This window comes from Mirounga leonina, unplaced genomic scaffold, assembly GCF_011800145.1.
Source record: "Mirounga leonina isolate KUSES-001 unplaced genomic scaffold, KU_Mleo_1.0 Mir_357, whole genome shotgun sequence".
In the NCBI taxonomy this organism is placed as follows: domain Eukaryota; kingdom Metazoa; phylum Chordata; class Mammalia; order Carnivora; family Phocidae; genus Mirounga; species Mirounga leonina.
In genome coordinates this window covers 789,868-806,538 of record NW_023270702.1, presented here as the reverse complement: position 1 = coordinate 806,538, position 16,671 = coordinate 789,868, and the positions used below count along the sequence as shown (strand labels likewise).

The 16,671-nt window shown below is 37.8% G+C and overlaps 1 protein-coding gene across 1 annotated transcript in view; it reads left to right on the top strand.

The window, feature by feature from the left end:
• EMCN (endomucin) overlaps positions 1-16,671 on the top strand; it is a 95,870-nt gene that overhangs the window by 73,325 nt on the left and 5,874 nt on the right. Inside the window, exons 7-11 of the mRNA XM_035030161.1 lie at positions 272-325; positions 2,045-2,140; positions 6,786-6,810; positions 8,196-8,257; positions 13,440-13,513. Of these exons, the coding sequence (XP_034886052.1) occupies positions 272-325; positions 2,045-2,140; positions 6,786-6,810; positions 8,196-8,257; positions 13,440-13,474 (272 nt within the window). The 3' untranslated portion in view covers positions 13,475-13,513. The remainder of the gene's footprint in view (positions 1-271; positions 326-2,044; positions 2,141-6,785; positions 6,811-8,195; positions 8,258-13,439; positions 13,514-16,671) is intronic.

The window sequence follows — 16,671 nt, the reverse complement described above, 5'->3', positions numbered from 1 at the left end:
AGTGATAGATACGTCTATTACCTTGATTGTGGTGATAGTTTCACAGGTAAAGGCATTTGTCCAAATTCATCAAACTGTATACATTAACTCCCTACCAATCTTGATTTACAAAACAGAGCTCTTTCAGAATGAGAGAGCTTTTTTTCCACTTGAAGCATCATACCTAGAGATGACAGAGGCTTACTTAAATGGGGGGGGGGGGGAGAGGATTGTGAGGATTGGCATACGTTAACCAGAGGTGACTTACTGCTTTTCTTTCTTAAAATAATAGGTACTGAGGACGCAAAAAATGCAAGCTCTTCTTCAGCCAGCCCCTCTTACTCCAGTGAGTAACAGATGCATCTTCATTCGTGGCAACAAATACGCAAAATGTTTGAATGTGGCTAATAACAGAGAGGATTCGATTATTGACAGCCTTTTATCAACTTTACTAAACCTGCAGTTTCATTATAATCCTACCTATCATCTGCTTTGAGAATTTCCTACTATTGCATCTAGTTTTAATGAGCACACCTTTGGGATTTTTTTCTTACCCTAGTCCTAAGCAATTACCACCAAGGGTCAAGGTGAATTGATGAGACTAGTCCCAGATAAGCCAAAGGGCATAGGCAGAGAGCTCCATAAAAGTGAATTGTTCACCTTCACAGAACTTTACCTTATGTTAAAAATGGCCTTTAAAGAAATACTCCATTTTAGCAAAAACATATATATATCATGTAACATATATGTATGTTCTAGGACTGAATAGAAAAAAATCCACTCATTTTCCTAGAAATTAAGCATAAGATGAATGTATATGAAGTCAATGATAAAAGATTAGGTTTAGGTAAAACCATTCCATTCAACAAGTCAACATTGCATTTATCGACCTGTTAATTCATGGCATCTTCATTTTGGGAGACATCTCGCTCAAGGTCTAATATGAAACAAATATTTAACTATAACTTTGGAAGTATAAACCATCCTATAGAAAATTGGATAAATACAAGGAGGACATATGCAAGCAGATGAGAAGACAGCGCTAAATAATAACGAGGCCTCTACATCTCTGGTCGTACGGCTATGACAGCTTCGTCTTTTCATCACTGTTGTTTTAACCTGGGCAGTGATTGTCACAATAGAAGACAGATGCTAAAAACCAAACCAAAACAGCAAGACCCTCCTCTGAATAAAAACTCACCCCGATTTACTGTCACAACTCCACTCCCTTAAATGTATGTGCACGAACACACATACATCTTTCTTGAAGCGTGTGGTCATTTTTAGAAATCATATCCACTCTGATATCCATTTATGTCCACTTATGCTATTTTATACCTTTTCTAGTTTTAAGATATTATTATGGAAAGATAAACCATAAGTGCACAGGCAGAGAGCTCCTTAAGAACAAATTATTCACCTTCACAGAACTTTAACTTATGTTAAAAATGGCCTTGAAAGAAATGCTTCATTTTAGCAAAAACATATATATCATATACCATATATGTGTATTCTATGACTGAATAGAAAAAATCCATTCATTTCCTTAGAAATTGAGAATTTCTGAGTTTTTTAGGAAGCCAACATCATGACTAGAGCAGTTCCAGTATGGGATAGATAGATAGATGATAGATAGGTAGGTAGGTAGATGATAGATAGATAGATAGATAGATAGATAGATAGATAGATATTCCAGCAACCTTTTTATGAAGTAGTAAGGATATAATGTGTGAATGTGGGTCTGACCATAGTCTAGAGGACATCTTCTGCTTCTCCAGTCTTCCATCTCCCCACTTTTCCAGTCTCTAAGAAGGTGAGAAAACCAGCTCCCTTACATTTGGAACTTTATTTCAAAAGGCTGCAAGACTGACATCAAGTGGATCCGTCAGAAATGACAACTAGAGTAAAACCTCTGAATCAGATAAATCTTCTTTGCTGAAAATATAGTATGTTTAATAGAGTGATGTTTGAAGAAGGGAGGATGCATGCGTGCCTTTGCTCTGTAAATTCTTTACGGTTAAATTCAATAGCCACTCTAATTGACAACGTCTTCAATACTTTTTAGGTATTATTTTGCCAGTGGTGATTGCTTTGATTGTAGTGACACTTTCTGCATTTGTTCTTGTGGGTTTGTATCGAATGTGCTGGAAGACAGACCCAGGTAGGTAACAGGGTTTTGTTTCATTTTGTTTTCTGAAAGGTGAATATATGTTCAATCTAAACTCAAATTTAAACTCAAGGGGAGAGGAGGATTACAGAAAGAAATAAAATGCCCTATTGCCTGATCACAGAAATAGAGGAGAAGGGGCAGAGAAACCCACTGAATGCTGATGAATGTAAGGGGTGAGGATTACCTGCTAGTGGCAGATATTACCAAATATGGACAGATTCTTTTTCATGAAATAACCCCCGTTTTGTGAGTGGCCAGGGGATTATGGTATGACGGAGGCATAAAACGACACACCTTAACTGTAGTGAAGAATTTTTCCACTTGCATGTGACAGAGAATAGAGGTAAGCGTTGCTAAGAATTTAGCTGAGGGGCCCACAATCTCAGGGAGAGCGTTCTATGACTTCGGCCCTCCTGGGAGGCACAGCTTCCTTCCAAGGAAGGTGTCTTCCGTGGCTGTGTGTTCTGCTAATTGATTCAGCTGCTCAGGATTGAACATGATTGCGATTTTTAGTGGGCTTTTAGCTTGACAGTTCTTTCTTATCCTCCTTAATCTCTCCAGTGACGTTTAAAGTCTTTCCTCTTTTCTTTAAAATAGCACCGCTGCTCTCAACTACAGAGAACAAACTGAGAGATGCTGGGGGGGGGATGGGTGAAATGGGTGACGGGGATGAAGGAGGGCATGCTGGTGCTGAGCATCAGATGATGTATGGAAGTGATGAATCTCTAAATTCTACCCCTGAAACTAAAAGTAATTAATTTTTTAACTACTTAATTAATTAATCGCACCGCTCTCTTTTACATCCTCACTCTGTTTTTCTTTTTTATTTTTTTCTCTCTCTTTGCGGTTTCATCTTCTCCCTCCTCTTAAATATTTATGGTTTCCATAATGGCATTATATTTTTATTCTTTTTTAAATAATTTTTTTTTATTTTAAAATAGACAGATTTACAGAAAAGTGACAGGGATAGTTAGGGAGTTCCCATACACCACCCTGTTTCCCTTATTATTAATATCTTACAGTAGTATTGCTATATCTGTCACAATTAATTAACCATATTGACGCATTGTTATTAGCTAAATCCCTACCTTATTCAGATTTCCTAAAGTCTTCATTCAGTCTTTTTTCCATCCCAGATACTTGAGCTTCTCTGGAAGCACCTTCAGTTCCCATGGCTTGGCATTCCCCTCTCTTGTCTTAAACATTGACCTATCTTTCTATTCCAGACCCGAGCCCTGGCTGTGTGATGTAGTGTCACGTCCCCGTGCCTTCATCCGTGCTATTCCCTCGCCTAGAACATCTCGCTCACCACTTAACTTTTATAACATGACCAATCTCCAATCTATCCATGAAAGATCTAGTTCACACAGCGACTGAGAGTATCTCTCTATAACACACCATCCCCTTAAGAAGAATAGAGTGTTTTCTTCTAATCGCACAGAATTTTGTGATATTATTCATCACGTGATCGTAGAGTTACTTCTCCAGTGCCCGCTGCCCCTGCAAGATGGGTCTTAGTTCTACTGGGGGTGCGATCACAGAAAATTCCTTGGGCGGGTGGCTTCAACGACGAACATTTCTCATGGTCTGGAGGCTGAGAAGTCCAATCAAGGCGTCCTCACGTCTGGTGTCGGACGAGGGCACTCTTCCTGCTGTCTACACAGCCACGCTCTCGCCGCGTCTCCACGTGGCAGAGGGGACAGGAGAGCTCCCTGGGGTCCCTTTTATAAGGGCACGAATTCCATTCGTGAGGACTCCACCCTCATGACTTAATGCCCTTCCAAATGTTCCATCTCCTAATATCATCCCATTGGGCATTAAGATTTAACAGATGAGGGCGCCTGGGTGGCTCAGTTGGTTAAGCGACTGCCTTCGGCTCAGGTCGTGATCCTGGAGTCCCGGGATCGAGTCCCTCATCGGGCTCCCTGCTCGGCAGGGGGTCTGCTTCTCCCTCTGACCCTCCCCCCTCTCGTGCTCTCTCTCCCATTCTCTCTCTCAAATGAATAAATAAAATCTTAAAAAAAAAAAAAAAAGATTTAACAGATGAATTTTAGGAGGACAGAAACAGTCCATAACATCAGGCAAGCCCTCCAAGTCACAAACCACATAGTGTTCATATTGCATTGTGCATAATATATAGCAGAACCTTACTAGATGCTTGTCAAAATAAATTTTTAAATTTCCAATAAAATAGAACCTTCCTTTTCTTCACTTCAATTCTAAATATTTCACTAACAAGAATACCACCTAGGTCTCATCTCCTGTTAAGAAGTAAAAACTGATTATTTTTATCTTTATTTTTTTATATATATATTTATTTATTTGAGAGAGAGAGAGAGAGAGCATGAGCAGGAGGGGCAGAGAGAGAATCTCAAGCAGACTCTGTGCTGAGTGCAGAGCCTGTCATAAGGCTCGTTCTCACGACCCTAAGGTCACTACTTGAGCCGAAACCAAGAGTCAGATGCTTAACAGACTGCACCACCCAGGTGCCCCCAAATTGATTAATTTTAGAAGATATGCAAGCCACACTCTTCTTTACCCCATGAACAGTGTGCCCCCAGGATACCAAGGGATGCTGTTCCTACGGCCAATCCCTGACCATGCACGGCACAAAGTTCAGGACAGGAGCGTGACAGTACAAGACAAAGTCACACAAAAAACCAGTAGTGTTGATTTTAGCTCTTATTGGAAAATAAGCAGAAAACAAATAAATGCCTTTCCCTTTGGGAGTTAGTGAATAAACTTCTTAATAATGTCTGAAATATGTTTCCTTAGTCAATTTCCAGAGGGGAAATAGCAATTTTATAAATCAGTTTAATTTCTCTAAGTCTCTAAACCACCAATCCTATCTTTTATGGGAAATCGACCATTCCAAGGTGAAGCCTGTGGGTGTTGAATATGTAGGATAGGTAAAAAAAAATTAATGTGCTAAATCCATTTTTAAAAATATCCTGTACTGAAAGACTGCTTTGCATAAGAACATTTGCAAATAAGTTATTTGAAAAGTTGACATTTTCTATTAAAGAAGATGAATTGGATGAATTGGATCATTCAGGGAAAAATATATAAAATCCCTACCGCTATGGAGAGTTATTGTGGAGGCATATAATACTTTATAACAAAGTTCAGCAATTATACAATTATCCAAATCTATTTGGTTATTGTTAACTTTGCTTTCCAAACAGAATTTTACAGAATTGTTTTTAAATTAGCACCATTAGACACCCATAGTTAATCTCTTTTCAAGTATGTGGGTGAGACTTCATCAAGTTCAGAAAACTTGTAAACCCTCTCTGCTTTGTGGAAGACAATATGAATCAGAGATTGCGGTATGAAATTAAGCTTACCTAGATAATGTTGACAGTGGTCTGAGCTTTAACCCAAGGAAGAACAGCATATATGTAGAAGATAGTCTGTTGGTATGCATCTCTTTGCTAATGAACCCATATTGCAGTGTTCTAAGGAAAAATATTAGAACAGGCACGCAAAGAAGTATCAACTCATTCTGAAACAGGGTTATGAGCATCACGAGTGATATCATACATAACACTTAAAATAGGAATAAAAAATGCTGCTAAAATCCTACTGATGTTGGGAAGACAAAGTTAGATCGAGTTGGTGAACAACATATGGTGCCATGAGTTAAGTCCTAGGGATTAAGAGTCATGATGGCTTATCTTTGCCAAGGTGACAGAAATAGAAGTAGCCAAAATATTAGTGGAAATCAAACTCTTTATAAAACAATGATGATCACCGCCAGGGAATTATATTTCAAGGGCACATCCCAATGACAAGGGCTACATTAGAGGTGAAAGGAAATCCAAGAGGCAAAAGTTGAGTAGCGATGGAAGAAAACCACAGCAAAATTGGGAACAGAACAGGGGGACCCCAAGCAATTACATTAGTTTGCCTGATGCGCCACAGATTAATGATGCAAGGTTTGACCACCAACATATCCTCCCTAATGTCCAAGGGTTTGTGCGAAATGAATCATTCTGAATTCTCACTCTACACCCCAAATATCTTCTACCAGACCCTGGTGGAGCAGCCCAGCAAAACGAACAAAACATTAGTTACAGTTAGTAGCCTCAGTGACATTTTGCAGAGCACTTTTGAGAGGCCGAATCAGTGGGCTCCAGATGCAATTAGAAATAACGTCTACATTGTTGTTCACCACAAATACAGTGATTTGTGTCTCCAGAAAGAGCAGTGTATAAAGGAGAGCCAAAAATTCAATTCTCTGGTATAAAAAGGTAATTCGATACTTTGAGGAAAATTTTTTTCAGAGATACTGAAATAAGCTAAGACATTTTCTGGTGTCTGTGGGATGTGTGATAATGGATAGTAGTTTCACATAGCGATATGAAACTATAAGATTAAAATTAGTCCGGAACTAAATTCAGCGGAGTTGGCCTACTTAGGACTATCCCATGAATGTATCAGTCATACCTGAGGAATAATAGGAACCATATCTGATAAAAAGGCCAGTGGGGCTGCAGGGGAGATAAAAAAGTTACAAAATGGCTTTATAAACATCTCTGCACAGAAAGTAGCAGGGGTCTTGGGGTTGTTTTTGTTTGTTTGTTTTTATAACCAGGCTTCTCACAGCTTTAATAACTATTCTCTCCTCCCCTAGGCACACCGGAAAATGGAAATGACCAGTAAGTAGCCTCATCATTTTTTTCCCCAGAAACTCTGACGCCCATTTATATAGGGAAAAAAAATTAATCTTCTACTTATACTTTTTTGGGTTTGTTTTTTTGAAGAATTTGTGTAAAAAGCACAAGAAGCAGGGTTTGGCTGTTTGTCAGTACTCTCTCTGAATCAACAGAGGAATTCCAACAACTAAAAAGGAAGATTATTCTTAAGCTTAGATAAGGTAGTAAAATGGGAAATCAAAAGGTGAAATGCAGGGGTGCCTGGGTGGCTGTCAGTTAAGCGTCCAACTCTTGACTTCAGTTCAGGTCATGGTGTCAGGGTCGAGAGATCAAGCCCTGTGGGCTCCACGCTCAACAGGGAGTCTGCTTGGGATTCTCTCTCCCCCTCTCCCTCTTCCCCTACCCTCACTTGTGCTCTCTCTCTCTCTTTCTCTAAAATAAATAAATAAAAATAAAAATAAAGATGAAATGCAAAGACAGAAGAATGAATATAAATAACTATAAGGAAATATCTCATAGAAAACATACCTAGAGTTTTAAAATAGTTTTCCCAGTGAAATTTTCAGTATGTTTATCACAGGGAATAATCTTGCCTGCATCTTGAGACAGCTCTAAGGTGGCTTTATCTTAGCAGTAGATGGTTTATTCTATTTTGACTTTATTAAAACAAAAAAGTAGTTGTTACCAATCCAGCCAGCTATTACAATCAAGGTTCTATAAAGAAACAATTGTTTTAATGTCAAAAACAAGTTTTGTAGTTAAAACTTCTTTGTTGGCCCGAATTTGCAGCCTGCCTTTATGTAGCTGTTTTTGTATGTTCATCAGATAGTGGACTTTAAAAATAATATCCTTAGGTCATCTATCCTTCTTTGTTAGAAATAGTGTCTCTTGAGATGTCCAAGTAAAGTAATCTGGATTTGAAACTGTTTAGAATCTGAGAAAGGATAGGTGGGAATTCCTGGTTCGAATGGACAGCTCAGACACTTTACTGCAGTATCTAGGCCCTCATGAAAAGGGATATCCCCAGAACTCAGCATTAGCCCTGAAGGCTTGGAAACATCCCTCTGTCTTCCCTTTCATAATTCAGGACTGGAGACCTGTGCGACATGGACCTTGTGAGCAGTGTTTCACATGACCCGTTTTTGTGTTTGATTTATCTATCATTGCTTAACAGTGTGACAGGAACTTATTGGCTGGATTCTAGAAGTAGAAAGTGCTATAAAAGTATATATATGTCTGCACGTAAAAAGACACAGGTTTTGCCATAGAAACACGTAAAAATATATATATATGCTGGAGTATCTTCCATTTATACCATGTATAATTTTTTTCACAGACAGACAATGCTAATTACGGTGGTGTTGACTTATGTTTTCTGTTCCAAATAGACCTCAGTCCGATAAAGAGAGTGTGAAGCTTCTCACTGTTAAGACAATTTCTCATGAGTCAGGTAAGCTCCCAGATTGTGGATTAGCTGAAAATGGTTATTTCAAATTCTAACTTGGATTTTGTCCAGGTGAAACACAACCAAAAAGCATAATTTCTTTAGAAATAGACAATTAGTGACTCCCCCACAATGCAAAATTCTCCTATACGGAGAAGATGAGTCCTAGAAATATTGTTTTTTGGTAAGATCATTAGACTATTGTACTTCTAGAGGTTGCTTTTTATAATATGAATATGTTCCAAAGAAGGGGTGGTAACTCAAGACATGTTCTACTCTGCGGTAGTAGCAGAAAGAACATTAAATGTACTACATGGTTTTTATTATTGCTGTTGCTGTTTCATTTTTGGTAACAGCTATCTATAGTCAACTGGAACCAGGATTCATCAGGTAAAATGTAAATCCTACTTTGTATCATTTCATACAATTTTAATTGAGCTTCCCAATGAGGAGAAAACACAATCTCTTGTTGATAAAATTTACATTTTTTTTCCCAATTTCTTATGTTTTTAAATTGGATTTGAAATGTGTAAGTTTTTCAAAATATAGGTGTGATTTGTATGAATTATATCTGCATCATGAATCATAATGAAAAATGAGGTGCCAGGTAGCTTTTAAAAATGAAAAAGCACAGATTTTTTTTCTTCTTTTGAGTAGACCAAAGATTTAAAACCTCAATATTACAAAACAGATATATAAAAAATAATTATTCGCTCTAGAAAACAATCCATGTGGATCTAATTTAAATACCAAGTTACATGGGAACATTTACAATATTCAGTCCCCCATTTTACCTATACAAAATAGTCACAGAATACAGATGGTATGTCAGGTGAGAGCTATTGAATAATAAGCTCCGCTGTACATATGTAGCAAAAAACAATTTTGTCAAACAAAAAGCAATCAGTATTGTCCCAATTCAAGAGCAAGATATCAAAGGTTTAATGTGGTCCCAACTTCAGGTGGGAAATTCTAACGAGAACAAACTACAACATGCAGGCAGAAGCCTTGAAAACTGAGGGTACCCAGAATCTGCAGAGACGTGCCCAGGCCCCTCGTGAGAGTCATTTTCCCTTACGAGAGACCTTCTTCATTCTTGTATCTCTTCTACTCTTTGATGCACACATTCCCTTTATTCCCACACAGTTCTCTTGGAGGTAACTATCTGAATGGGCAAAGGAGTAAAATTCATTCATAGGATAATTGTAAACCACTTACAGGTTTCCCCCGACTATTCACCAGTCTTGACTAAATTGCTAAGCCTATTTTACTGGGTCAGGGGGGAGCAGCTTACATGTGAACTAGTCTTAAGTAAGGATCCTGAAGGTGACCACACGATTTGCCAAGAAAAGTTCTCAGACTCTGCCTGTGGCTTGCAAATCAGCATCACAATAATTTCATGCGTTCTCCTTACTCTGGTGAGGATTTAACAAAACACTCTGCAGCTCCCAGGCTCTCTGAGCTATGGGAGCCCCTGGGTCCATGTAGGAGCCCCTGGTTATCCTTGTGAGGAGAGGGCTGGGATTAGGACCACCTGCCCTACTGCCCATTTCTACCAGGGAAATGACAACTGACACCCGATTTGACACTTGGGGGTAGGAAATTTCCAGAGAACCTTGTTTCCTGGTTGCAAATTTAATATCTGAGTCTTCTTTAAGGCCCAGGGAAAATTCTACATAAACTGGTTTCTCCCACTCCCATAGTCACTGCGGTAACAAGTGAAGTAGACTATGGGGGATAGTTAAGAAGACCCTTAATTCTCTAAGATTCCTTTTCATCATAAGTACATTTTCAGGTCACAGGGCTAAGGAGGAAATATCATCATGAAAATAATAAAATCTATTCCCTGGTCTTTTTATATCTGCCAACCTCAACTTAGGAATCATACCTCTTTTAATGAGATAATCTCTCAATGGTCAACCTAGCTGATTACTATGGAAGATATTTGGTGATAGGGCAAAACTGCAATTGCTCATTCAGGGTAGTTTCAATAGTCTAGAATTAATAAGCTAAAACATAATGATCTCCAAATGTTGTTTATACTACAATTTTTACTAAAGTCTGTTTCCTGAAACACTCATCAACAAATCTCTCTCGCTTCCTTTTAAATGTATTCAAATATGCTTTTTTAAATAAAACTATGCTCACTACACTCAACAGAAGTTACATTGTTATAGTTATTTTACCTAAACATCTTTTGCACAACCATGACATTTTCCCTAAAATATAACAAGAATAAAATCTGAAATGAGTAAGTTTGATATAAAAACACAGGCTTAGTTCAATTTTCCACTATCTCCTATATAATAATTTTTAGAAATACAGAAAAGAATCTGATAGAACAAATATCTGACTACCTACCACTCAGAATTGATGATTGTTACATTTTATGTTATTTGCTATGGCCTAAGAAATGCAATGTTAATGTGCCTAAGTGGTAACAAAATGAAATTTGAGATTCAGTGGCCATAAGAACTCATTGGATTAGTCAGTACTTTAATTTATAAGCTCTGGTATTGTATCTCAGAATAAATTGTGCCATTTTGGAGGTCAATAAATCATGTTTCCAAGGAAACAGAGCTCTACAGCAACCCACCTTTAGGGGAAATGCCAGTGGATGCTAAAGTCTCTGGGTTTCCAGAAGCCTCCAAGAGCCATGGTTTTTGTTCTGATCATTTTCTCCTAATAAGATAGTTCCTTACTCCAAAGTTTCCTCTGATTAGGTCATGGTATTTATCCATGCACATTCCTTGCTTTCTTCAAGTATGTTCTCTCTCAAGCGGGTTCTTCTGCTGAAAATGTAACCCATAAATGTTTAAAATTTGATTATTTAAATTAGGAGTTTTCTTTAATGTGAAGGAAAAAGGTTGCTAGAGTACAATAGGAATCTGCTTTCAGAAACAAATAAGCACCAAACATGGTAGATCGAGGAGTCCTTTATGAGAACATACAAGATCCCATTCAACTTTAGTAAGAAATCTTGCTCAGTTAAACATCACCATGATTGACTGCAAAACATGTATGTGACAATGATGTATTTTAAACATGATTCCCACTTAATGCACATCTCAGAAAGTGAATATATGTTGTCTTATTTTTAATATCAAAGACTATAAGAATTATGAAGAAAAATTGCTTAAAATAATTAAAGAATACATAACTTCACAGAAGAAACAAAGCATAGTATCTTTGAATTTAGTTTTAAAGCACTACTTGATTTTGAACCACTTGGAAGAAGAAAAAGCAGATCCGAATTCATTATAATATTCCTCTGTTTAGAAAACTGGTAAGTTTGTATTACCTAAGATGAAGTTCAAACACTTCAGCATGTCTACAAAGGCCTTTTCCCTTGTTCAGTCTGTGAACCACTTACTAACTCATATTCTCCAGACACCATTCATCTCTGACCCCTGTCTTCCTTGCTGAACTCAAGCTCTTTTGAAGGAAGAGATGGTGCCTTGGTCCCTTTTGTCTCTCTTTCCCCTCCACCACTTCACCATTATGGTAATTATACATTATTAGTATATTATTAGTATGCTAATACTAATTAGTATGTTATGGTAATTATTAAATGTACAGTCACTTTTTTTTGCTTATTTATTTTTACAAATAACAAAAGAAATGTGAAGTGTGAAGATGAGCAAAAAGATCAAAAGATTTAGAAAGTCATACACAGATCAGCTTCAGCCCTTCAGTGTTTGGCCATTCCCTAAATTTCCACCAAAGCTTCCCTGACTGTCTTCGGTGTACATGGTCTTTCCCTTTTCTGAACTTATTTTTTCATTTGGCAAATCAACATGTATCACTGTCTTGTAATATCTCTTCATAACTTATACCGCCATTTTAATATTAGACCACATTATGCATAATAAAGAATAGGGAAAACTAGAGAATAAAAAAGAATTAAAAATTACTCATGAAATCCAACACAATGCCATCACTATTGGCATTGGTGTATTTCTTTCCAGTTGTTTTTTATCTAGGTATGAGTTTCATTTGCTTTTAATATAGACATCATTATTATAACTTATTGGATTCATATTGTGATTGAATCTTTCTCATATTTTCTATTCCCAATTAGACAGCACTTGGAAGGAGATATTAAGTATCAGAATGATTTTCGTATGATTTGCTTTAGAGGACTCTGACAAACAGTAGGGGTTCAATAAGTGTCTATTTTTTTTCACTTCTTATTCCTGTACTTCATAGCCGTGGATTCCAGGAAGTGCTGTGCTTTCTGCAAAATAATGATAGTGAGCAAAAAGTTGTTCTGGAAGGCGGCTGGGAGGACTGTCGCTCTATGCCCGGTCGCTCTATGCCCGGCATCTCTCAGAGCACAGCACTAAGGGGTTCTTAAGGGCGTCCCAGGTTTGTTCTCCTCATTGGTCTCTGGCACTATTTATTATCACCATGATAGTGCTGGTAACAGGTGACATCAACAGAGTTCCCAGAAACAGGTTTCTAAATGACAGATAAAACCTGGAGCAGAACAGTGACATTTATTCTCAAAGCCAGAAACTTTGCCCCATACTGCTTTAGGATAGTGTGACTGATGTTGATATTTGAATCTATCTGAAAGACACACGTAGTGTGAAATGTGTTGATCATGGATTCAGGGGCTTATAAAAACACTTGGGATCTTCAGCTTCCCATCAGCCTAGGGCAATATTTATATTGGCAGATGGAATAACATGTTATTTTGAGTAATACCCCTTGTGCTGCTCTGTATATCACCAAAAGTTTCATCTTGGCCTCTAAATTCATTTTCACAAAGCTCTCACTCAATTATTTAAACAGAGTACCTTAGGATGGCTTCCTGATAAAATGGCAGTTTAAACATATAACATAGTTTTGCTTAGGTTCTGGGAAAAAGCAAAAATCTATACCTCATTCTCTAGGGTGCCTCTCTTGTTAACTCACACACACACACACACACACACACACACCCCACTCCCAGGGAGTTAGTCAGCATTGCTCCTTTAGGGTGAAAACAGATGATGGTGGAAAAAAGCTCATAAACCTTGCTGAACAATTTCCAGGCAATACCAAGAGACAAGGTGTGGCTCTCATGACATTCTTGCAGGGAAATTGGACTTCCCTGGGAAAATAAAAAACAAGCTAAGAAACTTTATTTTCACCCTTATTCACCCTCCAAGCTTATAGATCAACATATATCTTCTGTTTGTAGGTGAGCACTCTGCACAAGGAAAATCCAAGAACTGACAGCTTGATGAATCCTCCCCACACCTGGGCAATAAATATGTAAGTTGTTGTTGTTGTTTTTTTAATTTCATTCACTGAGATGCTCATTAGTACCTGCTTTGTTAGAGGGCTGCAGCTTAGATTATTTCAAAAGACTTTTATAAGCTGGAAAGTTAATGGTTTGTGTCAGGGAAACCATTGTCCATTTGTCTAACAACAAACTCTAAGAAGACTTGCCAGAGAAATGCGTATATTGGGGGCTGTAGAAGATTCTTCCAGTTGCCTTGCCTACCTCAGAAATGACACAGTTTATTCTGCCTGTTGGTAATGCTTTCATATAAATGCAGTTTGCCTTTATAGTCAGTATATACACACTAACAGTGGCGGTTAGACAGGGTTGGTTCTATTGCTAACGGAGGACCCAGAATGACAATGCTTGCAAATTTTCAGTTCATTGCAGGAAAAAGATATGATACAGCAGCTGCACTGAAGTAAGGATAGGCATCACAGCCAAAGGCAGGTTCAGGGCAAGGGGTTCCGAGGAGGCGGGCAGGAGGTCCATCTGTCCTCCCTCTGTAAAGACTATACCAGGATATACTTTCTCTGTGGATGCAGGAACCGTGGATGTGTACACAAAGCACCTCAAACAAGGTGATCCAAAAAGGAAGTCTCAGCTGGGGTTTCTTACGCCCAGCAGGTCACAGGGGCATAATGTTGCTGTATAACTAGTTGAGGGACAGAGCCGGCCAATGTCTCTATGAGAACAGATGCAAATGAACAATGTCATTACAGCAATTGTGAATCAATAAATAATTGAAATCTCCCAAAACTATGGTTACGAGCAACACTGTTATTCTGCACGTCTTCCGCTTTGACCAGGAGTCAATGCAATGCAGATATATTTTTTTATTTCAGTAAAACAGCTCAAGCCAGGTTCTTGCGTTGTGGAATTAACCCTCTCGGTTTAGCATGGGATTGTCTTTTGCTTTCCTAGAATTGGGTAAGGTCTTCTTCTGATTTTAATTTAGTTTTCACAAGAAGCATTGATTAAGTGCCCTCACAATTAGTGTTCGATGCTTTTTAGAACTTGCAGAAGAATTTACCCTTTGGCAACTAAGAGTAAAAAAAAGCAAAAAACCAAATCAATATGTATGTGCCCAGAATTGACCTGACCACACTGGTAGGCACTCTGAGTAGTGTCCAGAGGGAGGAACATTATTGTTTCATCCACTCCCTATGCCTACTACCCAACCTCTAATACAGTGCTGTTACAGATGCGTAGAGAGTGCTTGTTGAGTAAACGATGCCTGCCATGCTTCTCTGGCCAGTAGCAGGAGATGGAGACAGAGCAGGGGCATCCAGATGTGAGCACCAGGATCACAATCCTATCCCTTTCTAGCCTTTAAGATGGATTAGAATGAGAGGAATCTGAGAGTCTGCCTATCCTTTTGCTATGGACACTTTTAGATGCAAAGTTTGAGAAGTTGAGAAATTTAAGAAGTTTGCTGAGACAAGTGGTCCAAACCTACCTAGGACATGGAAAGCTTTCTTGCATACCCACTATGGTTTCTTGGCAACCTTGTGGCTAGTAAAAAGGTGCTTTCTAAATTATCAAAATGCTTAACTCTTAGTGACTAATCATCCAATTTGGAGGAAGACAAAGTCTTCTTTTCAGTCAGAAAGAAAAACTATACAGAGATAATTACTGTCCACTTCCCATTCCTTTCCATTTTTTGTACTTTAAAAAATATGCCTAGCCTTTAATTTCATGTCTTTTAATTTGCACAAATAAGTAGCTTTTGTTGCTCTTCTGTGTAATTTTGGAATTACATAACAAGATACTTTTTTTCAGTATATTTTCAGTATATTTCTCTTGGCAATCATCATACTTTGAATGTAGTAACCAATGAGTAGACTTTCTAGGTTATTAATGAGAAATCAGATATCAACTCAGAGATTCAGAATAAATAGGAATATAGTCATCAGAACTAGAAGATTTGGGAATAGAAGTTGAGAAGTCTGGATCTGTATGCAACCGCAAACACTAATACGGAAGTTCACAGCGTTAAAAATTTTCATCTCAAAATCCAATTCCAGAATAGTTTAATGCTCGGTGCTTCATATATTGATCCTCTATTTTGTGCAGAGCATTATATTTAATGTGATTTGGCAGGGCAGACAAGACTTCCAAAATACTTATGATCTATGATCTTTGCCCTCTGCAAAGCTTTGCCTAGTGGAAACATGAAATCACATATAAGAAATAAGATAATAATTAGAGAAAAAAATTAAAAGTTATGTGAACATGATTGATACTGATGCATCAATTCGAACAGATTCTAAAATCTCTGACACTTTTATACCAACAAGAGGAAGATTGATAAGGGTTTCAAAAAATATTATCTTTTCACTGCAGATGCATTGCTCCATTTAGGGATCATAATTTTTAAGAATAAGAAAAGGATTATTTTAGCTTAAACTTTCCCTGTATAATTCAGTTTGGTCCCAACTACTGGCTGGTACCACCTCCAAAATAGCTATTAACGTAAAAATAATTCATGTTAAGTTTTGAAGGCCACCAGAATCAAAGATTAGAAATATATTAGTGATATGCATTTCTTTTCTTTTTTTTTCTTTTTTTTAAGATTTTATCCATTTATTTGAGAGAGAGAATGAGAGAGAGAGAGCACATGAGAGGGGGGAGGGGCAGAGGGAGAAGCAGACTCCCCGCCGAGCAGGGAGCCCGATGCGGGACTCGATCCTGGGACTTGATCCTGGGACTCCAGTATCATGACCTGAGCCGAAGGCAGTCGCTTAACCAACTGAGCCACCCAGGCGCCCCAGTAATATGCATTTCTATATATATTTGTGGCTCATTTATCATGCAAATGTGCTGTTATTTTCTTCTGAGATTAATTCTCTTATGACAAGGAGTGGTAAGGATAACATAGCTAAAGGAATTGATATGCTGTCACAAAGACAGACTTTCTATGCAAAAGTGTGGAGCAGGCAAAGTACATTTTTTTTTATTGATGCCAATAAATGAACAAATTGGTCCATAATGAGTGTGGAGGTGGGGACATTAGCTAATAATGTCTATATGGAAAAAGATATATAAAGAACTAAGTACAGAAAAAGAGAAAGAAAGAGTAAAAGAAAAATATGTATGTTTTATTAAGTAACTGATTAAAAATTTTTTTAAATGTAAACAATGTAAG